The 27,137-nt window shown below is 46.5% G+C and overlaps 1 protein-coding gene across 4 annotated transcripts in view; it reads right to left on the reverse strand.

The window, feature by feature from the left end:
• Positions 1–549: 549 nt before the first annotated feature.
• arl15a (ADP-ribosylation factor-like 15a) overlaps positions 550–27,137 on the reverse strand; it is a 73,446-nt gene continuing 46,858 nt past the window's right edge. For all 4 annotated transcript variants that reach the window (XM_028995213.1, XM_028995212.1, XM_028995214.1 and 1 more), the window contains exon 5: positions 550–4,257. In XM_028995213.1, the coding sequence (XP_028851046.1) occupies positions 4,105–4,257 (153 nt within the window). In that variant the 3' untranslated portion in view covers positions 550–4,104. The remainder of the gene's footprint in view (positions 4,258–27,137) is intronic.

The following is a 27,137-nucleotide window of genomic DNA, read 5'->3' on the forward strand; positions in this document are numbered from 1 at the left end:
CACCGACGCAGCTTTCCGCTGTAAACTGTTTGGATTGGATGAAATAATCCACCTACAGATCCTGGAGCAAGGCCCTGGGAGACATCAAACAGAAAATTGGGACTTAAAAACAAAAATTTAAAGGGCAATTAAATATTTACAAGCCAACACTGATTGACAAATTAACTGTTCCCTGTTAGAGTCCACATGTTGAGCAGTGTCTGTATTTGACGAGGCGCTCCGTGCCGCGAGATGAACCCGGGTGGACGGCGGGTTCATTTACACACGTCTGTTGGTGTTTTTGTTTACTCGGAGAAAGGAATCACACTGCGGCACTGGCATCCCATTGGCCCATTTTTCACATTTGTGAGATTTTTTTACCAATTTCAGACTAGTGATGTCTATATCCGTAATCCCACATACTCTAATTTTATTTTACTCTAGTTACACATTCAGATTACGCGTGGAAACACACAGCACAATCGCAATACGTCGCCCACACTCATCAATCGTCTCATCAATAGACAAACGTCTATAACACAATAAAAAAAATACAATAATTACATTCAATTATTTTTTACTCAATTTTATATATCCTTTAAATACATCCATCTATACATACATACTAATAGCTGCATGTTGATAATTTATCATTAGAACAAGTTTATTTTATGGCTCTATGTATTTATTTTTATGTATAGACATTTAATAATATATGTATATGAATGATATCATTGTAATTATATATGAATTATTATTAGAATGATGTTGATGTTGTTAGACGTAGTAATAGTAGTTGCAGTTTGTGTAGCGGGGCACAGATGACTGATGATTGACTGACGACAGATCTCAGATGAAAGGCAGACGCTCGGCCGCTCAGACTTCAACTCTTTCTCCTGCACCTTCAGCCGACCGTGTCCACACCAAGTCCGGCCGGGTTGATTGAGTTGCTTTTCTGTTCACTGGCCAGACCTGCAGAGACCCTCCCGACTGACTGACGTCTTCCTTCTGGCAGAGGGGTGGGGGGCGGCTGGAGATGTGATAGGCCACCAGGGACAGGGCCATCTCCTGTTCTTTTCTCTGGACAACAAAGTGAGTGAGAGATGTTTTTCTGGGGTGAAGGGTCCGCTCCATGTGTTATGATGCATCGGCCACGTGGGAGGGCCCTTCTGTATCAGCACCCAGCGTGGGGGAAGCACAAACACAGAGCGGAAAAGGACCTTTTCCCTGGAAGTGTGTGTTGAAAGCCCAGGTATGGTCAGTCATGGGTCTTATATTAACCCCTGACTCACCTATACTGAGTACAGACACTGCAACACCAAACACCAAAAGAATTTGAATGGATGACGGAATATATGTTTAATTCCTAAAAAAAAATACTCTTCTGAGCATACAGCTTTCTTTTTTTGTGGTTGTTGTCATTATGAACTAGAAGTATATCAGAAAGCAAAATGATAGGCATGACAGAAACATAAAAAGATGAAATGGTTTAGTAAAAGTCAGCTTCAAGTTAAATGAGCAGGATGGCGATTTTTTTTCGTATTTTTAAATTCTTGTTATGGAATAGAAACATTATAAAACATTGAAAGTCTGGAACAATGTGGTTAAAGTTCAATGATTTTCCCCAATTTTTCTTATATTCCAGAAGTGGACCCCTCTGCATTTCCCATCGGCCACCTGAGCTGACCTCTGGAAAACCATGTCACTGACCAAGGGCCACTCCATTTAGTGTTTAGTGGTGTTTTCTGCGATGGTGTGTGAGCAGCAGCTGTTGCCGCTGGGAACAGGCCTCGCATCAATCCCAACTTCAGAGTAAATTTCCTGCTTTTGAAGAAACAAAATCAGCAGAAACACAAACAGGCAGCGCCTCACGTCAGGACTCACGTCCTGCAGTCCAGAACCCACCTGCTCTCTTCGATCATATTTTTCTACACACATTTTGGAATAGTTTTTAGCAAGAGTGGCACGTTTTTCCGGGCGTTCGGAGATCACCTGCTCTTCAAGATGAGGGGTGAGCCCGACGGGGGCGGGGTCGATCAGAACAGCCGAGGGGAAGAACCGCAGGAGCAGCAGGTTGCGAGGCTATTATGCAGATTAGTGAAGGAAGCACTGGGGTGCAGGGGGTGATGGGCGGGGAAAAAAATCACCTTTCCTCTGGGGGCGAAGGCACTTTTGTTTTTCTTGCAAACGAGAAGCGGCTCCCCCGTCGAGCTCGGCGTTACCATTTCACATGCGGCGGGCGTGGGGTGTCGGCTTCTGAGTAAACACAGTTGCCGATGCTCGCATCGCGCGGCCGCAGACCCGGACCTGCCCGGGCCAGCTCATTCCTCTGCACTTAAATAGCCTTTGAACCTCCCCGCGGCCAGATAAAAGCTTATTGGATCTAAATTTAACCTCTGTCTAGACTAGGCCCGGGGAAAATTTGCCTGCGCGGGGGACCTCGGCCTACTGTACCCGAAAAATGCAGATTTCATGCTAATCCGGGCAGGCGGACGCGGGTGCGGCGCACTGTATGGGCTCTGCCAATCAAACTTGTGTGTGCAGCGCGGATAATGGGAGCATTTTGTGTCCGTAGAGCGTGGAGAGGGAGAGTGTGTTTGTGTGGCAGGTGTGTGTGTCTGTGTGTGGTTTAGCGTGACGGGAGTGAAGTGGACTGAAGCCGGCCTTTCTCAGCGCCAGCAGACTGGAGAAGCGCGTCTGCGCCATCAAAGAGTCGCCCGGGCAACCTGCCGCACACACACTGCGTCTCAGCAGCACGGTTCATTTGAAAAGGGTGCAGGGGGGGGGGCAGGAGGGAGGAGAGCATCGTTTCAATTTTTGTATTTTTTCTGGATCTCTGCTGTGACATCAGGTTTACATTTTACATTTACATTTACGGCATTTATCAGACGCCCTTATCCAGAGTGACTTACAATCAGTAGTTACAGGGACAGTCCCCCCCCGGAGCAACTTAGGGTTAAGTGTCTTGCTCAGGGACACAATGGTAGTAAGCGGGATTTGAACCTGGGTCTTCTGGTTCATAGGCGAGTGTGTTACCCACTAGGCTACTACCACCCCATACTACCATCAGGTGACCTTCTTCATTGTGTCGTGGTAAGACCCTTACACCGCACTGAAGAAGAAACAGCAGCTCAGCTGGGTACAAACATTTTATTTTCGCTAATAAACACAGACACCGAAGAGCCACTGAAGCCATGCTCTGGCCATGCCAAAAAGGTGGAAAGTTGTGCGAAGTGTGCGAAGACGTGCGTTATAAATAAGGGGGCGTTGTGATGTGGAGGGCAGACGCATCTTGTTCGTCTCCTTAGGGACACCTGTGTCACATAAACAATCGGTGATTGCAAGCGCAGAGATGGGTTGCTAAATTTGAGGCGAGGAATTTGGTGAATAGCCGGGAAGTGTCGGAGCGCGGGCCAATGGAGGCGGCAGACAGGGAGGGTCTGCAGAGACGGTGTGTGTTTGGGAAGGGGGGGGGGGTCAGACTGTCGGACAGGGATGTGTCAGGCGCAGCTGTTGCGCCGCTGATTGATAGAGTATGTACTCCACCCTGAGACTGAGCACAACACCAGGGCCCAATCGCGACTTGGCGCGCCGCGCCACACCAGCACCACACACCGCCAGCGTCTCGGCAGCCCACGTAAAGCCCTGAAATGGCAACCGGCTGCAGCGTTACAGTGTCAGCAGGTCAGATCTTTTCCTGGTGGCTTTTGCTGCCTGTGTGGGTTCCTCACATGCAGCGTCTCAGAAAGAAGGGAGCTCTAATGGAGGTTATAAAGTAATAATGAACGCCGCTATAAACACATTATGGACAGCGTTGTAAACACATTATGGGCGGTGCTATAAACACTGTAATGTGTTTATTATAGGCTCGGCCTTGGATCGGGGGGGCTTGATAAATAGCACACGCTGGTAATGAGGGGTTACGGTGCTGCACTTACGTGTAACGGACCTGATCTAGAGGAAATGGGCTCAGCATGACCTTTCACCCCTTTAGGGATAAGTGCCTGTGGACTATTTGGTTTGCTCTATGGTTTTTGCTGTCACCATCTTAGAGTTCCTCCAACGAAAGAACCCCTCGAATCTTCAGTCAGGGTCTGTGGTCTGTTGTGTGGATCTTCTCCTGGGTCAGATTCTGCTGGGTTCCTGCTCTTTCTCTTCCAACAGGCTGATAAACTGACCGAAGATCAGCTTCACGGTCTCCATGTTTTCCGTGGTACATGCTTCAAGAATCCAACTCTTCCCTCTGGCCAGTGTCTCCAGCTCAAAGTACTTCTTAATCTGAAAGACAGAGAGGGAGAACACAAACAAACACATTTAGAGAACCTGTGGACTTGGAGAACCTATGGTCTTCACCTACTTCACAGCACATTTTCTCAACCCAGTAGGACATTACATATGGACACCTTGTCACATTTGATCCATTGGAGGGGCGCACCCACTGAAGCAGGGGTTCCCAAACCTGTTCCTATTGCCCAACAGTAAGACTTTAATGCCCTTGCTTAATTCATTTTATTAATATCAACCTAATTAATTATGTGCGTGAAAGCACAGATGCTCTATAGACATTATTAAAAAATTATTATAAAAAAAAATTATATTAAAAACATTTTTAACCCGGTCTGTCAAAAGTACCAGACAGATGCTTCACCGCAGGGTGGTTTTTTTGTGTGTGTGTATGATAAAGAGACAGGTCAGAACAGACATACAGTAAAGGGTTTTCCCGGTGCTATATAATACAAAGTGAAGTGAAGTGATTGTCACATGTGATACACAGCAGCACAGCACACGGTGCACACAGTGAAATTTGTCCTCTGCATTTAACCCATCACCCTGAGTGAGCAGTGGGCAGCCATGACAGGCGCCCGGGGAGCAGTGTGTGGGGACGGTGCTTTGCTCAGTGGTACCTCAGTGACACCTTGGCAGATCGGGATTCGAACCGGCAACCTTCTGATTAAGGGGCCGCTTCCTTAACCGCTAGGCCACCACTGCCGCATGGGGTGTGTTCACTAGTTTGCCCATAAAAACACTTCATGTCGGTCGGTCTTGATAGTTGCCGTGGTCCAAAGATACTACCACCAAGCTATCATCCACTATAAGGGACACCTGGACATGTGAGGTATTGACAGGAGGGTGTGTGAAAGCTGTCAATCACCCTACAGACTCCTTCCATTTAAATGCTATTTATAAAAAACATCATTGAAGTTCAGAATTATGTATGATTGTCAAAAATAATTACACAACAACAGAAAATTACATCAAGAAAATAGCAAACAGTCCATTGATTAGAAAACACAAATGCTCCAAAGTACAGTATTGATTGCCCTCATGCACAATAACATTCTATGAAGAAACATGTTTTTTTTTCAATTAGTCCTTCTAGGCCTCCATACTCCAGACCAACATCTTCTACACTCTCTATAGGCATTATAACCCCCATACAGCTCCCACAATACAGGGACTTCACTCCACCCCATACAGATTCCCATTCTGCCCTCGAGAGTTGGGTTGCCTGCGATCAGCAGGATTGCATGTTGGCTTCACGCTTCATGTTCAGGGCCTGATTCACTCAAGTGTGTTGGCAGTTTATTGTAACCGGAGAAAATCAGAAACACGTGTTGGGTGAAGTCCTTCAGATGCAAGGCGAGGCTCTTGGCTTCACTTCCCAGCAATTAGTTTCTCCGACCATGTTAAAATGGCATTACAGTTTAGGATTCTTCTTCCCATTTGTATTTTGATGGTTTTAATGTTGTGCAAAATCTTGTGGCACAAAACAATGTCTACAATTTTCTAAAATTAAATCTGAAAAACTTTAAATTAAGTGCAAGCACACACAGATGGCATAAAAGCACATATCAATGGGAGGACAGAGATAACTAAATGTTCTAAAGCTTTCCTTGATAGCTGAGGAACACGGAACAACAGCATGTAAGATGGGATGGGCTGATCAAGGCCGACTTTTCCTTGTGTCCAAATCCCATCTGGGAAAATCCTCCCTTTCTTGTGAGTACATTCAGATACCACACTGTTTTGATAACTATGTTTACCAAAACCAAATGAGACAGAAGATCAGATGAGTTCCTCCTGAGATAAGAGATTAAGATAAGGAGCACCTGATATCGTGCAGGACGACAGTTCCCAAGCTCAGAAAAAATGCAACACGTTCAACTGAATTGAATGGAGCTTTATTATCAAACAAGAAACAAACAGCATAATTTCATCACGATTACATGACAGAATTCAATCTTCTGTTTGAAAAGGAGCTGGTAAAAGTATAAACCTATTTGGCCCTACCCCTTTCATAAATAAAGAAACTATTTCAAAATACACATCTATTTCATAAGACACTTCATAGTAATAATACATAGTAATAATGCACTTCAAATTTTAAAGGGAACTTAATCATGTATTTTCTTGCATTGGCAAATAATAGCACATGTAAAATATGTCAAATTAAATGAATCATGTGTATAATGTGTGTTCAGGGCATAAATAGGGGTGGCAGTAGCCTAGTGGGTAACACACTCGCCTATGAACCAGAAGACCCAGGTTCAAATCTCACTTACTACCATTGTGTCCCTGAGCAAGACACTTAACCCTAAGTTGCTCCAGGGGGGGACTGTCCCTGTAACTACTGATTGTAAGTCGCTCTGGATAAGGGCATCTGATAAATGCTGTAAATGTAAATGTAAAATGTAAATAAATGTGAAGTGTGTCTGCAACGTGCATCATGTATGTCTAGTGTTGTGTGCATGTCTATTAGTGTTGTGCGAATATCTATGTTGTGCGAATGTGTAACTTGCATTATGTGTGTCATGTACAGTGTGTGTAGCGCGTGTGTAACATCATGTAATGTATGTATAGTTCATGTATATTTTGTATTATGCGGGATATGCGTACAGTATATTGTGTGTGTGTGTGTGTGTCTGTGTGTAGCGTGGGTGGCAAGGCCCCTAGCGGAGGCTCCCGAGCGACTTGACCTGCCACGCCGGCCTTTGTTAGCGTGGCCGGCAGCATGTGGGGCGTCGGGTTTCCTCTCTCAGAGTCTTAGCTGTGTCTCACCGCCGCGGTAACAGGAGTTTAATGACAGATTAAGTCACTTGAGTGCCATTTGCCCTTGAGAGCGGGCCGACCCAAACACTGTTAACAAATCCGTCTGGGGTAACAGGAGCTTCCCAGGCCGTCGGAGGGGCAGTCGGCCGGCTGCTCGGCCCGTCTGTCTGTAAAGGGCTCTGGGCTGGCACCCGCTCCGCTCTGTCATCGCGACGTTGTCAGCCCTGGCTTGCACCGTGGCGGCCCGCCGCGTGCCGCGTGCCACTGCAGGCTGCTTTTGCTGAACGGCAGCCCACAAACGTACTGACTGGACAGCAAGGAAGGGGACTGGAAGTCAGGCCACTTCCTCTGAGACCCTGGGGTGCGTGGGGTAACCCTAAAACCCACCTGGGACTTAGTGGTGGGTGAGCCCGCCACAAGTCCAGTGGACTCGTCTTTTTCTACAATCGACGTGGCGGAAGACACACACATGCACACACACAGCTAAGATGAGCTTCCCTGCAAGCGCTGCTTGACACCGTGGTAACAGTAAGTCCCATGGGACAGGGCCATATGGCTGCTGGGATGCCATTAGGTCACCATGTCTAGCCGGCTGGGGGTCAGCAGGACCTGTGGACTGGGCTGGGCAGCAGAGAAAGCTGATTATTTGTGTGAAAAGTTCAGCTGTGTCAGAAAGTTACTGCCGAGCAAAGCACTTGTGTCAAAACACAACCTGTTCAGAGAGCAGGAGTCCTGCATATCTGTGTGTGTGTGTGTGTGTCTGTGTGTTGATAGTGTAAAATATACTCCTGCCCATTTGTTCACATTCAGTGATATTGTACACTAAATTATTTATTCATAATAAATTAAGCAACACTAACTATTGATCTGCAATGACCTGGAGTGTGGTTTGATAATGTAATGTTATATTTCACAAATGATTGGGACCACATTTTATAACCACTTCAAAAACTAAAGAACACTTTTTAGTACATTTTCGTAACTTCACACAGAGGTTCATTAGCCCCTCAGTCTGCTGGTGCTGCACGTCTGAAGACACATGTACGTCCATCAGAGGGCCTGTGTGTGTAATCTGCACCCAGGGTGTCACCAGCTGCTCTTGGGGAGATTACTATTACATCAGATGGTGTAGAGAGCAGGGCAGGGGTCAGTGGGGGTCAGGGTTGGTCTCAGACCCCACAGTTTAACGTCTGGCTGCCTGCCCCTCGACTCTAAATTCACTATATCTGTGTTGCTGGATGTGGACTTGTTGCACGCGCATGTGTACATGAATACATGGTGAGTATGTGGAGTGCAAATGATGTATTCACTTCACCACCTCCACGCCTTGGCCCTTGACAAGAGGGTTCTTGGTTTGGACGCCTAAGGACTCAGCCCACTGCTTGCATGCGTTGCAGAAGCACAGCGGCTGCATTTCCTGCCAAAGCAAACAAACACACTCCTGCTGGGCCCATTCGGGAACCTGCAGAACCAGATTTAGAGGCTCAGTCGTGAGGAATATCTGTTGGCCAGATCCGATGCTCAAGCGGCGTTGTCATGTGTTCAGTGTAGATGCGAGATGAAGACTTTCTGAGGACGCATCTGATAAAACACGGTCAGCCTTATAAACTACAGAACAGTCCCAGGGCCTCTGGGGTGAATTAAAATATGAACTTTAATAAAATTAAAGTCTGTGACTAATATCTTCCTGTTGCTGAAATCCGATCGAAACGGGGAGACAGGAAATGTTTGGGTGCCTCATAGCAAGAGAAGGATCCCAGAACAATGTAAAACAAGGTAAAAACTCTGACGTTGTCAAATTCCCCAGACGAGCGTTCTGTCGGAACTCATTAGGCGAAGAAACATAATCCACTCTTCAGATTATCTTACATGCTGCACGGGAGTTTCAGCACAAGAGTTTACAGACATTCCTACTCCTCTCCAACACACGAAAGACCTCTGAGTATGTGAGAACACTACACTTATAAAAACTATAAACCATGTCTATAGTTTGCAATGTCGTCAGGAAATAAGGAAAAATGTTCCTCACACGTTAGCTGTTGTGGTGTTTTGTGTCTTGTGAAGCGATTCATGATTGGCTTTCATTAACATTTTTTTTTTATTAAAAATGACATTCAGGAGTGCAAGTCTACCAAGTCACCAAGCAAAGTTGTCCAGTTTCAGTTTCCAGCTGAAGAGGCACTCAGACACCACAGATGACCAATTAACCCATCTGAGTCGCGCCCAGCAGAGACGCCCCGATCGTGAGACGCCTTTAGTCCTGTTCAGTCCATTTCCTAGGGACCTTGAAGAGGTGCTGTGCAGAACACTGGCAGAAGCAATCCGATGAGTCGAACTCAAACACACAAAAACTATATATCTTTTCAAGCCATCAGTAGTTGCAAGGTGGTGCATCCATGGACCAGATTTATTTTTCAACCACACCCTACACTCGTTGTGTTACATTGTGTTTAGGTAGAGCATAGGTGCATCCACAAGAGTGACAGGAACCAAGGTCTCCCACCGTCACTCTGGCCTACATCCCATACTGCGCTACCAATATCTTCTTTAACTAAATGATGCACAATCACCTGGCCATTCACGTGACCTAAAAGATGTGATTCATCAGACCTGGCAAACGGTGGTCGACGCAGGTCAGCATGGGCACACTGAATGGTGTGCAGCTATGCAGCCCCATGCACAACAAAGTGTCAAACACTGATGAGTGTTGGGCACCGTGTCAGCAGTTCTCCTATCTCTTAAGGTTGGTATGAACCACTGGAGCACTCCACAAGACCTACGGTGTTGGAGAGGTTCTGACCCAGTCATCTAGCATCACAATCTGGTTCTTTTTAAACCCATTCAGGTCTGTTCACTTGCTCTTCATCACTTGAATGCACCCGCCCTTTAATCCCATCATAGATATAAATGACTGTATAACTTAAAAACGTTCTGTGGCAGAAGAGGGCATAGAACACATGAGGGGAAATTTCTGTTCAAACTGCTGCGAGAACAACAGCAGCAGGGGAGAAAGTGAGAAAGAAGCAGGTTAAAAACAGCTCTGATGGATCCTCAGGTCGGTCTCTCCGCGCCATGAGGGAAGTAAACATCTCCAGCCAACAGTAACAGCCGCGCCAGGCAGCTCCATGGCAGCAAATGAAGACTTGAAAAGTGACACGGCGTTCTGGACCAAGATTTACTGTGCTGACCAGCTTGGATGAAGTCGGGGGTCCCGGGGGTCCCGTGCCGCAGAGTTCAAAGCGATTGGCTGCATACGCTCTCCCCGCCCGCTCAAAGCCGGCCGAGTGTCGGCGGATCAGACGGGCTCTCCTGGGCGGCATAAATCCCAGGCAGACGGCTGGGTGGCTCACGCAGGATCTGTCCCATAGCTCGCAGCAGAGCGGCCGTGGCCAGCTCCAAATAATGGCCTTTCCATACACGTGCACACATGAAGGACGTCCCGGGACCCCCGGACAGCTAGGTGGTCGCCTGAGTTTCGTACGTTTTCTTTATTCTGTTGATGCAGCGATGGCCTCAAATCACCAACACCACAATCATGACAACAAGAGGAGCTCTTATTGCACCAAGTGTGTGTGTATGTGTGTGTTCTGACTGCTCTGAGACCCTGAACAGACCCTGTTTGTATCATTGTGTGTATGTGTATATCTAAGAGTCAGTGTGTGTTTATGTGTGTACATCTGTGAGCACGCTTGTGTCTCTCTCAATATATATACATATATATTTTCCTATATGTCCACATCTGCAAGTGAATGTGTGTAGATTTCTGTAAGAGTGAGCGTGTGTGTATCTTTGAGTGTGTTTTGTTTTCTGTGTGTATACCTCTCTGTATATCTGTGCATTTATATATCTCTGTGTCAGAAAGTGTGTACTTTCTGTTTGTGTGTGTATCATTGTCAGTCTATGTGTGTTTGTGTGAAAGTCTGTGCATTTTTAAATGTGTGTCAGTATACATATTTACCCGTATACTTATGTGCATGTATGTCCCCATCTGTGTGTACTTGTATCTGTGTGTCAGTGTGTTTATCTGTATACCTGTGTATGTGTAGGTATATTTCTTGTGTGTCAGTATATGTGTATCTGCATGTGTGTATATATTTCTATGTCAATGTTTATCATTTAACTATATAACTGTGTGTGTGTGTGTGTGTGTGTGTGTGTGTGTGTGTGTGTGTGTGTGTGAGTGTGTGTGCATGTGTGTGTCTCAGCAGCGAGATTTAGAGGCTGTAACTGTGCTTGGTGATTTACAGGCCAGACGCTGCAGCGGCGGTTTTCAGCGACTGTGTGACACTCATCACCGCCGTCCAGCCTCCAGACGTCTCCCCATCAAAACACCTCCTCCAATCACACGCCTGTTTACTAAGAGGCAGCAGCCCCCTTCTCGACATGTGGAAAAGAACCTCTTCAGAAGGCGGAACTCTTAGATTCCGAACATCTCTGACCTCAGCTTTAGAACGGCAGGTGTTTGAAGTTGGGGGAACTGATTGGGCCCGGTGACCTCGCGGAGCAGCGGGGTGGGGGGTGGAGGAGGAGCTGGTTGGGTGTACAGGGGGAACTGGGCCACCCAGAACACACACAGCAGACTGGCATTGACCCGTTCCAATCCACACAGGCTACAGCATGTTATAAAATATTGATGTTTAAGCACAGTTGTTCTCCACCAGGCATTTTGATTCGACAGCGGCACTCAGACCATCCCTTCACAAGTGTGTGTGCGTGTGAGTGTGTGTGTGTGTGTGTGTGTGTGTAACGTTCTCTACTTCAGTGTCTACAGCGTGAACTATCAGTGTCCTGGAGCCTGTGCCAGGAAAGTGGTCCTAAGTGGTCCGCCCCTCCTCCCGCAACACAGATGACAGTAGAAACTGTAAAAAAAGATCAATAAAATCAAAAATCTGTTCCAACTGAGTACAGAGCATAACACGCCCATGTAACATGCACACCATCAACACACACACACATACACACACTCCAGCCGCAGTCCAGAAAGACGCTCTGAGGAAAGGAGAACTTTTCTTTGTGAGAGGAGCCCTAAGGAACAGAGGGAGGGACGGGCAGAGAGGACAGATTCCCAGCGTTTGATCCCGGTGACCGCAACACTGAGGGTCAGGTCAGATGTGAAAGGCTCTTTTTCGGAAGTCTCTCCCCGGTCTGCGGCGGTCCGTCTCCTGACCCCACCACCCCAAACACAATGCAGAGGGGAACCGGCCGCCAGCGGAGATGCGGCCCTTAAACCGCACCGCGTCTCATCCCGCTGCCGTCAGGACCCACGGGGTCAAAGTTCAGCCGTGTTTGACGGAGATGTGTGGGAAAAGGCGTCCGAGGTGCCACACAGCTCGCCCCGCAGACCCGCCATCAACCCGTGGGCAGTGGGGGAGGGGTGGAGCTAAAGAGAATGAACGAGACAAAAAAACTAAAAGAAAAACAAAAGCCTTTAAGTAACTTCACATATTGTGGCTTCAGATGTCGAGAGGGCAGTCAATACACACTAGAGCAGCTACACACACACACACACACAGACACACACACACACACCTCCCCCAAGCCTGTCTCAGAGGGAAGGGTTAGAAAAAGAAGAAAAGATAAAGAATAAAAAAGCTCCCACCATCAGCCATTCCAAAAGAACCTTCAGACCACAGTGGCTTCTGGGAAATGTGGCTCAAGTGTCAGGCTCTGCCCAGTGACCACCAGGGCTGCCTCAGCATCTCCCGGTGTGATAAGCAGATCTGGAGAACATTCCAGTCACTTCCTGCCTGAAGTCCTTCCAGAGGGGAACATGATAGTTGGACAGGACACAGACACATGCAAAATGCATGGCCTGCCTTGGTCTCAGACCACGACCTCCACTCAAGGCCCAGCTGACCTTCAAATTACAGCCCCAACCCCATAATCATTCATAAGATTGAAACACTGATGAGTACAGTGGTAGCTATCCAAGTGTGGAGATATTATTCTTGAAGAATGAACCAGAGTGAGTCCACATCCAGAACATCGTTGGTGGCTCAGAAGTGTGAGTGAGAACATCCCAAACACAGCAAGTATAAAAACTTTCTTTTTCCTGACACATGGGAATTTTGGAAAATTGATATGTTCCAAATTTAAACGACATATTTTCCAGTATGGGATTACACACTCACTCTTACATACTCCAGTATGGGATTACTCCCATACCAATTTAAATGGTTATTTCTTGTAAATGTACAAAAGTATTTCAAATTTACATAAGCACAGTAACAAATAAAATGTACTTTGTTCCTGTACAGCACAGAAAACTATCCTTCAGACTTGTCAATATGCAATTGGACCATCGATTATGCAACAATTATGCAAAGGTATTTTATCATGCATGCGATTTCTTAAAAATGCACAAAATGAAGTTAATTTTGCTGATGTCATCCCATCACTATCAGTAGCATCTCAAACACACACACAGAGTCAGCAACACAGCCAGCCGGTAACCTCATCTCCCACGCTGATCGATACGTCTGCGGGCAGCCAGACGTTCTCATGTTTCAGACAGATGGACAGAACCTCGGTCTGAGTTCCAGTGGACATTCTCCTGGTGTTCGCTCTCTGTTCCCTGCTTACATGCCGTCATCATCAAGTTCCTGAGAATGCCGCTTCGCATCTGCTCATAAGGGGGAAGTTCAAAGGTTGATGTTCACACACATACACAGTTATACCACCTCAGGTAGCATTGCTTAACACCTCGTAAATAGCAGGTAGTTCAGCTTAACACAACCAGTAACACATTGTGAGGAAAAAAGCACACTGGGTTGTGTTTATGTGTGTGTGTGTGTGTCCATAAATGAGATTATTGTGTATGGCATGGACCAATGGCAACAGTTTTCCATCTACAGGTCACATCTGACTCCTTTTCTCGCCATTGATGTCAGGTGAGCCGCTTAAAGACAGTGAAGTTTATCTGTGTGTGTGTGTATGTGTGTGTGTGTCTAGCACGACTGGCCTCTGACCAGGCCGTGGCTTCTGCACACGCTCAGTGCACAGTGGTCGATGTATTTATATAACCAGGTCACTGATCCTCTCTCCTGACCTGCCAGAGGCGTGGAGGTCGGCACATCACACGCGATTCATACATTTTCCACGGACAGCGGCACTTGCAAGACGTGTCGGTGGTGCGGACAGCTCAATATGCCATTGACTGTGCCAGGGACGCCTGGAAAAAGGGTGTGTGGCGCAGGGTGGTGCTGGGGCAGGGCTGGGGTCATTTTACATGCCACCACTATCTGAGCGTACACTCACCATCAAGGGCCAGAAATACACACACGCACACAAATACACTCAGACCAATAATCTTTATTTAAGCAGATGCAGGTCTGCGGGTGTGTTCGTGAACAGGATGTTGGGTTCAATCCTATGCAGAGACACTCACTGCCTCCCCCGGCTCCAACCACAGTTCCGTCGTTGTTTTCTGCCATAAGCCTAATGTGCAGGCTAGACGTGTGTGCAATGTCATGTTCAACAACCAATGGTTTTGGACTAAATAACATGTTCTGTATACCTGATTCTCGAACGCCAGGTCAACAGAAAAATCCAACAAATGGTTGTATACTCCGGTCCGGACTAACCCCTTTTCGGACCGGATCGTGACAATGTCATATCATCCCACCATGGTACTGTTGCATGTCCCTGGCCTTCTGAAGACTTTGGCCTCATCTGCTCCTAGATACAATCTTCTGCCTGATATTGGCCTGGCATCGTTGTATAAAGGTAAAAAGCCACATAGAGCCAACTGATAGCTTCTCATTGTCATTTTATAAGAGAGTACTGACTACACAGTCTGACCCCTGAATCCCTGGACTTCCATCCTTCTATCCTCCAGCCATGCATTATTAATATTTTAATATTAGCATTGGACTATACTGTGCATTATCTGTATATTGTACAATATCATGATTCTCACTGTCTAACATCCACTACACTACACGTTCATCATTACTCTGAATACTGAAACAATGTGCAATAATGTGCAACCAACACACACTGTATATAAAACCTCTGTTCTTCCCATATGTATATATTGCTGTCAATTTGTCATTTCTGACACCTCATTGTAATTTATCATTTTTGTATATTTTGAATATTGTGTATTTTTTGTACTATTTTCTATATACATGCATGCACTGAAGGAGTTGCATTTGATGTTTCATAAAAGCTCCCTCACCAAAAAGTGAGTCCTTTAGCACTTATTCCTACTTGGTGCTACACACAATACACACATCATCCACTCACACCTACAAACAATTTAGTGTTGGCAGCTCCACTGGTATTCATGCACCCATGGGAAACCTGTGCCAACACGCAAACAACCTTATAAAAGCTATTGTTCTCTAATAAATATTAGATTGTAGATTTTGGAAAATGCATTCAGAAGAGCACAAACCACATTATATAAAAGAAAAAAGGCTATTCAAAAGAAGCGTGTTCTAAATGTTCTAAATTGTTTGTTTTGTTCAGGATTCTGTGGCCACCTGCAAGGACAGGATGTGCTTAAGTACGGTAGATTAAAATGATGTACCCGAAGCTGAATGGATTAAAAGACAGAAGTGGCGGGGTGGTACGTGTTCTTGATCAGGAACATGAACAGGTTCCGACAGCACAAACCCTCACAGGATTCATGAACCCGGATGGTTCCAGGAAAACCCCGACTTTGTCTAGGAGCTTTCGATCTTTTAGCGGTGACATCAGCGTGCCGTCAGCATTAGCCCGGTGCTGCGGGCCGATGTATTAAACAGGCCTCGGCATTGGTTTTCATTAGAGATTAGAGAGCGACGTCCGCGGAGGGGGATTCTTCAGTAATGGCTTGACTGACATGATTGACTGTTTACAATAATGGACTCGGGAATTTTTACTGGGCCCGGCAGTCTGAGTCCACGCCACGCTTCTGCAGTGACCTCATCCCCAAACCGCTGCCAACAGACCTTTTTGGAAAATATCTTAATTACAGAGAGAGACTGTGCTGGCTGAGAGCTCATCTTAAGGCAGACCTTGAGGCAAAAGCAAAGCACCCTGGGATATTGACATCTGCTGAATGAGTCTGCAGGTAAATCTGTGTGAGTGAGTTATGTGCTTTTGTGGGTACGCCACGTTTGCCATTGCCGTAGCTCCTGTGTCAGGCTGTGTGTGTGTGTTTATTTCGGAAGCCGGGCGGTGCCCATGTGTCTCTGGCTATCGAAGGCACTGGGCGGTGCCGTCACATCCCAACACCTCCGATAAAAGATGAGCCTCTACTGCAGAAATCACAGCATTTCCTCCTGCAGAAGCAGTCACGAGAGAACAACTCTGCCAGCCTGTTACGAGAACACACTCACAGAACAACACAAACACCTCCCACTGCCTCACGCATCTCCGCCATTTCCCTTGTCCTCCTTCCTCCGTGACTCTCCAGGCCAGACAAGGCTGCACCACTGACACATCGCACAAACGCCACCGGTGAATCGCTCGCTCGGTCGCGGGTACAGAACTCTCCATCTGCCCGCACTTTCTGGGACACGTCGCACATACAGCCCTGCCCACAGGTGACCAGAGGGACCAGTTAAACTAGTGTCTGGTTCGAGTCTGGTTGCCGGTTCGAGTCCTGGACCGCCAAGGTGCCACAGAGGTGCCACTGAGCAAAGCACCGTCCCCACACACTGCTCCCCTGGCGCCGGTCATGGCAAAATACAAAAAAAAAATTTATACGTTTCATTTATTGTACTTAATACAGTGCAATTATTTTCATCAATTGATTTCCAATTCTTAAAACACAATCTAAAATATGAATGTTAAAAGTTTCAAAACTCAATTTCTGTACTCTGGAGATGTAATCTGCATCTTTAGTTATTAGTTTTCATTTAATCATTTTGTGCTCATTAATAAATGGTGTGTTGGGATAATTAAAATTTTACAATCAAATTTAAAGCAGCAAAGATGCAGGTTCACACATGATAATATTACAGACTGTAAACACAGAATTCAATACACCACCAATCAAACACTGTGGTACAAAACTTGAAACAACTCAAAAACAAACCTAATGTTTTATATTTCAGGCTCTTCAGAACAGCACACTTTTTCTGTGATGATGGTTCCTATGAACGTCTTTATGACCGTTTCATGAAGCTGGTAATAATGTAGGCAATAGTATGCAAAGCAGTCAAAAGGTTAAAGAGAGAATCTGTTTTGTTCAGTTTCATGTATTAGATTCTGGTACTGTACTCTTTAGAATAAAAATGGAAACTGTTATCATGCTGTTTTCATGAGAATTTAAGTTATCATATTCTAAAGTTGTGTACAGGAAGTGGATGGCCATTCTGGGCTCTACCTGCCGGTCAGGGCCACTTCCTCTCGGCCCATGGAGCGTGTCCGGGAACCGAACGTCACCATGACACACAGAGTGGCAGACGACTGACGATCGAACTCCGAGCTCTCCACACGGGCCCGGGGTGCTAGATGAGTAACTGCTGCCACATCATCCCGCCGAAAGTTCACCAATGTGCAAAAGTGAAAACGGACATCCATTCAGTGTGAACCAACAGGCGTGAACTTCCGGCGTCCACACCAACACCGACGCCATCCACCCCACCCTCTGCGCCGCCGGGCCCTTCAGAACCCGTCAGACACACAGCAAGAGGCTCCTCATCATCGCAAACCTCTAAAAATGAACATCGAACATTTGCGGCGTTGGAGTGTTGGTGTCACCTAAAGTCACGCTCAGTGTGTAACTGTCATCATCCATGGACTCCAGACGTGGCACAGAAAAGTTATCTTTGGGCAACGTGCGAAAAGGCTGAGTGAAAGACAAATGGCCAGCGCAGAAAGCTGCGAAGCATAATTGGCCTCAAAAATGAGCTCATTATCACTTTCCAGGGACAGTTTTCAGAACGACTTTCTCGGTCCCAACATGGTGTGAGTTACGAAGGTCTGCGCACGGCGAGAGAGGGAGCTGCAGGACGCTGAATAAAACATGGCTGATCAAAAAGCATTCTAAGTTCGGAGGGTGTGACAGCCCAAAATCAGAGGATCTTTACACTCAAGTCTGGATTTTTCTTCTGCTGAGCAGCATGTACGGTACGGGTCGAATTAAAGCGTTAATAATAATTCGCATGCTTGGTTTTGTAGTAGGCATGTGACCTTAAAATCATCCAGAATGAAGGAGTAGGGTGCTTCAACCGGCTTATACTGCGCTAATTAAAACACGATGAGAGATCGTCTTCTGGGTTTCAGGTATAATTACGCACCAAAAAAAAAAGGGCTGAGTGGGTAATTCATTCCTCCTCGCCGAGATACAGATAACCAGCAAGCAAATTGTCAGACTAGCCTGTCATGCCCGAGGTGCAGAGGGAAGCGAGGGACACAGAGGGATGGAAAAAAAATGAACAAGGTTTAATGGCATAACAGGGAAAAAAGGTTCAAGCAATCCACCATTAAAAAAAAGAGCGTCCCGCCTGGTATTGCTGTGTGTCTGCTGAGCAGCGCGTTTCTGCAGTCTGCTGGTTCTGTCGCGGTCCCGCCACGGGACCAGAACGTGAGCACGTGTGGGAGAAAACGAGGAACTCCGGTGCGTTGTGACGCAAGGAGGCAGGTAAGTTCCCTCCGAAATTATCCAATTGAAGTTCAATTTGGGATGAGGCAGGGTGAGAGGAAGGAGTAGAGGGGAGATGAGATGAGAAGAATAGTAGCGGTCTTACTTTTAGCAGGTGGATACGAGCCGAGTCGAGCTGACGTGTCAATCAATGACTGAGCGGCTGGCAGAGCCATCTTGCCAATTTACAGGAGTCACGTTACCTCGTTTCCGTGTTGCTCCCAGTCACATGGATGGAATCATGTGACAGGTTCGTGATCACGAGTCCAACGCCTCGACACATTAAGCACATTAAGCACAAACTCGTTCTTTGGAGATGCCATCAGACACAGGGGACACCTCGGGGTTCAGGCCGCACCCAACGCTTGTTACACAGTGAGGATACTGTGATTAGGGAAAAGCAACGCCAAGTGCACACTACGGGATGAGGGGTGGAGCCGACGTGGGGGGGTCACGCATGCCCTCGTTTCTTCATATTTTGCTCTCCGAAAGCCATTCTTAAGGGAGAGTAGCTGTGAGAAATGGCTGGCATATACCAAACAACGCAGTAATGACAAAAACATTTATGACAACAGGTGTTATCGACTGTTTTTTAGTACAAGTCCCCATGTTATTTAGCGCAGGGAAAATAGAGTCCATAACCCCAGAAATGTAAAACCTAAGAGCCCGGATCTTCCACGTTAAATGGGATGTTTAAATGATGGGTGACACTGACGGAATCTGCAAACATGGAAAACCACTTCCTGGATCCACAGCTTCCAGTTCATTCCTGGAATTCGTTTTAAAGCACTCAGGCCAGTTGTTTTCCCCTTTCATTTGGGTTTAAATGCACCAACGCCCCTCTGAGTGGCTGAAGCGACCTTTTGTCGTTGCGACCTAAAACACTTACGAGGAGCTCAGATTCCACATAAATGTCGCTTAATCAGTTCCACACCCAATTAAGTGTGGCAGGTTTTTCCTGCTTCTGACCCGGCGCTCAAACTGAGTCACGGCCAATTCGCCGCAAAAAAAAAAAAAAAACAACAAAAGAAGAACTCTATATTCGGTAAAGCAATACTCCGAACGTTCTCCTCGCATGTGGCACGTTGATGTGTCCTTTCTGTGACTGTGCAGTGACTCACATCAGGCCGCATACCTGATCTCCGTCATTCCCCATCATTTTCTGCCGACGTCATTACAACCCGGCATCCCTCGAGCAATTCACAGTAGCATGTTCACACGGTGCAGATTAAATCTATAGGTGAGATGAACATGCTTTTCCGAAAACCCGCTCTGCAATACCCATGTTTTCTCTGATTGGTCAGGAAATGAATGACATTTATATAGGAGTCAGAAAAAAACAACACACAACTCACTACATAATGTTCCATGGTCCCTTCATTTGTCTAAATGAAAAATGATTTGAATTCAGCGGAGAACGCTTTTTGGAGACACGCACCGGTCTGGAAAAAGACCAGAGATTCACTGTAAGACACCTGTGACGCTGAAGAATAAGAAGGGGATAAAAAGAAGAAGAAAAAAAAACGCTTGAAGCCAGCAGACTTGGCGCAGGACCCGTCTGTCTGCGCTCCTCTGGGCATGTTCAGGCAGCGCTAGCGATGGGACGAGATGAAAAGGGGGGGTTTCCTTTTCAACCAATTTAACAATTAAAACGCAGCCGAGGCAGCAGGAGTGCGGTGGCTTGATACAACCATCCCAGCGAAAGTGCATGACCATGTAAGGAGTTGGGGGAAGAGATTAACACAACACGGGCCAACCAACAAACAGGACCTGGGGGCAAACAACAAACAATACAAGTCTTCAAAGGACAAGTATCGCTTCCAAACAATCACAACATCTATTCGCTTCCGCTATCTCCGGCGAATATAAAGTTACAGGTTTTTTTGTTTTTTTTAAGGCCATGATACTCAGAAAGCAAAATGACCCATAAAGCACCTCGGCATTGGCTGATATCTCAGCCTGAATGGTTAGATTTTTTTTTTTGGGAGGGGAAGGTGGGCAAACCCTTCTAGATCCTGACCTGACAGATACCAGCAGGACAAAGGCAGCACCCCACCATGAAGCTGCCCGCTCCAGCCGTGTCCTTGTAGCATCAGTCTGGTCGGATTGCATCAACGGGGATGAGTTCCGCCCCTTCTTTCCATCACGCATGGCCTCTTTACTTCAGCTGCCCTACATGAAACATCAGTGGAGGACTGGTCATTCTGGTGAGTGCTTATGAAGTCCTTCCACTCCTGCAGCTTTTAGAAACTTTGATACTGGAGCATCTATTTTGTGAAGACTAATTCTTTAAATTAAAGTGCACCTCATTATCCATTGCCAATAAAGTGCTCTAAAGTCGTATTTGTGCACATAAGCTCCACAACAACTACACGTCATATACACACAGCAGTGTGACTGTTTGTGTGTGTGTGTGTGTGGGTGTGAGGGATACTCTTCCGGTCAACAGTAAGACTCTGTCTCTGTGCAGATGAGGTGATTCAGTCAGGGGTGTGTGTCAGGAGTGTATCGACGGGTCAGACCCGGGACAGAACGGCTCTGTTATGAACCGACTGAAAGCTGCTCCACACACCTGCCGAAAGCGCCTGGGTAAGGTGCCGCGCACAGATACACCCCCCCACCCTTCCAACTCAGCAGCTAAAGAGCCTTTTCTTCCCCCCAGCTGCTGCGGCATGGGTGCCAAAGTGCGCTATTAAGAGGGGCATCTGAAGGTAACATGGCCCAGGGTGTTAAAACATAAACGCACGGATATTCTGTACAACTGTGACTTTGACACTTATTACATATAATAAATTAACCATTTTAAATTAGACTTGGTCATGATGATACCCAGGTTTGGGATGAAACTGAATACACGTAACTGCAATTACTATTCAGAAGACAATACTCTGAAATTAATAAAAAAGAAAAAAATATATAAAGTTGCTTTTTTGAATCAGAGAATAGTTGTATAGTATCTGCTGTGACAGCAAAACGCTTAGTGATTATTATATGGTGGTTGCCAATTGTAGTGCTTTGACAACGACTCTTGTAATTTGTCAACAGGTCCACGTGCATGAAGATCATATGACTGTTTACATGGGAAACACTCAGGGTGTTGGAAATTTACATTTCTCAAAATTGCAGTTTTCTAAATAATCATGGCTCAGTGGCTCAGTGGCTCCGTAATAAAACTCCTGACTGGACACATTAATATCAGCGAAGTAATTTCAGGGTGGGGCAGTGGCCAGGGTACGGCCCGCCGGTTTATAACCGGCTGCCCATGCAGGTCTAAAACCAGATCTCCCTCACCCAGCCCCCTGTTGTTGGGGGAGGTGGCTCTAAAAAAAACCTCTCGATTCTTCTGAGAAGATTGGTATTTCCTTTCTTAAATTTCTTGCAGGCACTGGAAGGGGTTCCTGTCGCCATGGTACTGAGACAGGAACAAGTTGAAACGCATCCCACGAAGAGCTGCGCTCCTACGGATAAATTTGGACCGGGTGGGGTGCTATGACCTGGGTGCCTCCACCATGTTTACGCTCTGCTGGCACAGGCCGGTGTCTGGCAGCACCCCACTAAAGGACAGGGAGACCTGCCGGCAGTGTCCAGTTCGACCCAGGATCAACACAGAGTGCTCAGCCTGCGCTGAACAAGTAGATTCAAATCAAATCCAGCTTCTGCCACTCACTGGTACCCACAGCGAATGGTGAGGACATGAATGTGTCCCATCTGGTCAAAAAAAGTTTTAGAATTGCTATGCTAGGGTCTTGATATGAGTCCATTATGATGCAATCCTGGATATCAATATTTATTGAGATTCTAAAATGTATATATAACACTGAATTGTTACTAATAGTTCTGGATAATGTGACCAGGCATGATGACAATCAGGGATCTAAAACTAAATTATTTTCATTGTGCGTGTTTTTCAGCTCAGAAATTCATCTCATCTCATCTCATCTAATTAATAATAGGGAAAATAGTGTTATTTTAAACATGATACCCTCTACAGTGTAGCTACGTATAGGCTGTACATCATTTACATATACAGAATTTTGTACACATTCTTATCCAGAACAACATTGGGCTTATACCACACCACTACTACTACTTTTATATATTACATTTTTGTAGTTCTTATGTTATTTGACATTTAAAAACACCCAATCTCGTCTGATCTTGGATGCTAAGAAGGGTTGGGTCTGGTTAGTACCTCGATGGGAGACTGCCTGGGAATACCGGGTGCTGTAAGCTTTAATTATAATAATTATTTGGGCAGTGGTGGCCTAGCAGTTAAGGAAGCTGCCCCATAATCAGAAGGTTGCAGGTTCGAATCCCGACTCGCCAAGGTGCCAACGAGGTGCCACTGAGCAAAGCACCGTCCCCACATACTGCTCCCTGGGTGCCTGTCATGGCTGCCAACAGCTCACCAACGGTGATGGTTAAAAGCAGAGGACATTTCATTGTGTCACTGTGTGCTGTGCTGTGTATGAAAATTACTTCACTTTCACCTTTCCTTTTACACACAAAGCCGAGCAGCCTGAAGCCATTTGTCCCTTTGGGTAAAGTAGATTTTCTCCAAATCCTTGAGTAAACACAGCATCATTGTGTTTGAAGAGCTCCCTGCACCAAAAGGCTGTCCTGCTGAGATAAAAAAAAAAAACACATGTGATGCTACCAAGAGCTGATCTCTGTAACACAACACACACACCAGCAGTGTGTCTCATCAAGATTAGATTAACCGTCCCTGTAGGACCCATGCAGACAGCACTCAAAGGTGAGAAGGGAAGAGGCAGCGGTCAGGGGTCTGCAGTTTAAAATTTGGGCCGCTTTCCATCGCTCTGCGCCTCAACGCGGATCTTTGTTGATTTTCCTGGTGCCGATCCATCTCCAAGCCGCCGCTGAGCGGTCCCTCCCCCCGCGGCCCCGGAGTCATACGATAACACGGCCCTCCGGCAGATGTTTCGGCTCAGGGCCGCGCACATACAGAAGACATAAATATAAACACGGAATAATCATTACCGTTCATCACAGCTCTTTTATTACCCGACTACGAAAAGCGCCACAGGCCCGGCGTAATTGAAACAGGACGCTCTGTCAGCGCTCGCGATCGGCCCGCGCTGGGTGGGTTTTGGGAGATTGCAGCTGGGTCGAGGTAAAAGTGAGACATTTGTCCCCATTACGGCACCGCGGGGGGGGAGAGGGATCTCATGCCGGGTCAGTAAATTATTCAAAACGAGGCCCTCACCGCACGTGGTAATCAACACACCAGACTTAACGAGAAAGTGAGAGAGTGGGGGGGGGGGACGCCGGAAAAAAAGAAGGAAGGAGAAGCATAAGGTGCGCCGGTAGGGGACAATGCGAGAGTCTGATGCCACAGTTTGGCCGGCGGCCGACGGCCCTCTGCCAGCATCGGCCGAGCGAGCCTGTCGTCCCGGTGGAACAGACCGAGCCCTTGTTCGGGCTGGGAGCGGACACCGCGGGGGACAGGCCAGAACAGAGCAGCGCCACGCAGACACCTCCCTGGCAGACGCGGCAGCCGGCGCATTAGCCGGGAAATATGTCTGTGTTTGTGTATGTCTGTCAGAAGCTGTGGATACAGGAATATGGGGGAAGGACACAGGCAGGAGAACATACCATCCTGAAATAACAGGGATCTGATTTCAGTTTGTTTGATTAGTGTAAATGCTTGGCAGACATAACTCGCTTACAGTGCCATTGTGGTTGGTCAATCTCACGGAACGCATGCCAAAACAAACAAACAAAAAAGCACTTCATGCTAACAAACTGTAAGATAAAATGTAAATTAAATTATTTGGGAAAAAACGGTTTAAGTATTTCTGACAAACCGCTCTCATTTAGAGGTAATCGACTTTCCTAATTCTGCTTCACCCTGATTGGGCAATAAAGAATCGCGCCTCCCGCAGCATTTGGGCGCCATATTAGCCCTAAGAAATTACATTATGCTTGACAGACAGATTCCTCAAGCAAAACACAAGGTTAGATTAATAAACTACACAAGCCAGTAACACAAGTCTACAGTTAACAGGACGGAAAATTACCACATTTCTAACAACAGACATCTCAGAATCTGAGCCCCGTGCCAGTGCCACGATGATATTCGTCTCTTCGCATTTAACACAGCATGTGGTCGGTGCGTTGAGCAGTGATAAGGGCAACCTCGTGTCCCTATTCTCGAACTGGGGCAGTGGTGGCCTAGCGAGTAAGGAACTGTCAGGGTGCCACCGAGGTCCCCTTGAGCTTTTCATTGGCTTCACACAATGGGTTAAATACAGAGGACACATTTCACGGTGTGCACCATGTGCTGTGCTGCGTTTCACAATGACAAAAAAAAATGACTTCTCTTTCTCATTCTTTACCTAGGTGCTTATTTGCTAGTGCACTTTGTCCCACATATTGAGATGATGTCCTGTATTTTCAAAAGAATTTAACGAAAACCTGCACTGACATTTGGTAGCTGGAGAAACTGGGATTCCAGTCAATCAATCAATCAATCAACCTTCAGAACTCCTTCCCTAGTAAACTAAAGTGAATCAGCATGTTCTATACTGACTTCACATTAAGGACACTTTTGTGTGTGTGTGAGTAAATGTAAATGTCCCTTGTTCGTTTCTGGTCAACCTATCGGTGTCTGACACTGGGTGTGAAAGTGTGAGAGTGAGCTTGTTGATCCATCATGCAGCTGAATGCCGTCACTGCGGGAGGTTCCTGGGCACATTTGTTCACTACTAACTGGCCCATCAGACATTTAACTTCATGTTGGGAGACATGTTACATGCAAGATGCAAGCTTTTTCTTGAAGAACAGCCTGAGCAAGGAACAGAAGGAGAACAAAAAAAAAAACAAAACTTCAAATCCCAAAAGCATGCAGTTTAAATGGTTGTGGGATTGTGGGGTATAGGGAGCAGTGTGTGTGTTTCCAGGGAAAGGGAAATCTGAGAAATGTTGTCCGGTGGACAGAACTGCACTGCAAAATAAAATCTCTCCATCATAAATCTCTCAGCAGCACACTTCACAACTCACTGTTGTATTTCCATGCATTAAATTCCTTCGTGCTGTGGCTGAGAGCGCCGCGCCGGGCCGCCACTTGGCTTCACGGCCCTCAAACCTGCAGCCAGTGCGCTTTTAAAGCCAGCGAAAGGCTCAGCGCGGCCAGCTGATCTAGGCAGATAATGGAGCGCAAGGCCATTTGCCGTTTGATGTACGGCCCATCGACTCCCAGTATGGCACGTAGCCAGCGAGACTCTCCAGACCGCGGCCGACAGCAGCGCTCTCTTCATTTGGCCACGGGCCCGCCTATAAAATTACTGCATTACCTCATTCTCTGACATTAGTGGCAGACGCACGCTGGGAATCTAGAAATCGTGATTCATCACGTCAAAGTTTGAGAGAAAGGAGAGGTCCTGAAGAAAGCCAGCGGCAAATGAACTTGCACAAATCTCCCCAAAATCTGCATGCTGTCGGTGGTGGTTGTATGTTCAAAGCCGGAATCGCACACACTGAAATGCATTGATCGCAGATGGAATTGCTCTTCGCATTTTAGAGACGCTCGTCGGCAGTACAAAAGAGAAGCTCTGTTATTTCATTGAAATTTGTTTGAATTCTTTATTGATACTTTTTTTTCCACACACAAATATTATTGATCAATAATTATTATCCAAATAATTAATTAAAAAAGGCTTTTTCTTCCCTGGTGTGATGCGTCCGTTCACAGCTGAAGAGTGTAAAAAAAAAGTCAAGTTATTAATTAAATGCTTGTTGAGCAGCTTAGTGAAAAAAAAGCGAAATAACAAAACAAATCCAAACTTGGCAACCCTTGAGACAATGGTGCATTTATTTTCCTCACAAGTTGGATGTAGGAGCTTGGAATGACATCTCACCCGCGTTGGTTGGAAATGGTTGGAAAACCACTGTTTTTCTGTAATCACAACATTTATGTAATGTCCTTAATGTAATTGTCCTTAAATCAAGTCAAAATGAGGCTCAGTAGTGTGTGTGGCCTCCACGTGCCTGTATGATCTCCCTACAATGCCTGGGCTCCTGATGAGGTGGCAGATTCTCCTGAGGGAACCCCTCCCAGACCTGGACAAAAGCATCCACCAACTCCTGAACAGTCATTGGTGCAATGTGGTGTTGGAGGATGGAACGAGACATCATGTCCCAGATGTGCTCAATTGGATTCAGGTCTGGGGAACGGGCAGACCAGTCCAGCCACATGAGGTCTTGCATTGTCTTGCATTAGGAGGAACCCAGGGCCAACAGCAAAAAAGCATATGGTCTCACAAGGGGTCTGAGGATCCCTTCTTGGTACCTAATGGCAGTCAGGCTACCTCTGGCGAGCACATGGAGGCCTATGTGGCCCTCCAAAGAAATGGCACCCCACACCATTGCTGACCCACTGCCAAACCGGTCATGCTGGAAGATGTTTCAGGCAGCAGAACGTTCTCCACAGCGTCTCCAGACATGTCTGTCATATGATCTCAGTGTGAACCTGCTTTCATCTGTGAAGAGCATAGGGCGCCAGTGCCAA

Source organism: Denticeps clupeoides, chromosome 11 (genome assembly GCF_900700375.1).
Source record: "Denticeps clupeoides chromosome 11, fDenClu1.1, whole genome shotgun sequence".
In the NCBI taxonomy this organism is placed as follows: Eukaryota; Metazoa; Chordata; class Actinopteri; order Clupeiformes; family Denticipitidae; genus Denticeps; species Denticeps clupeoides.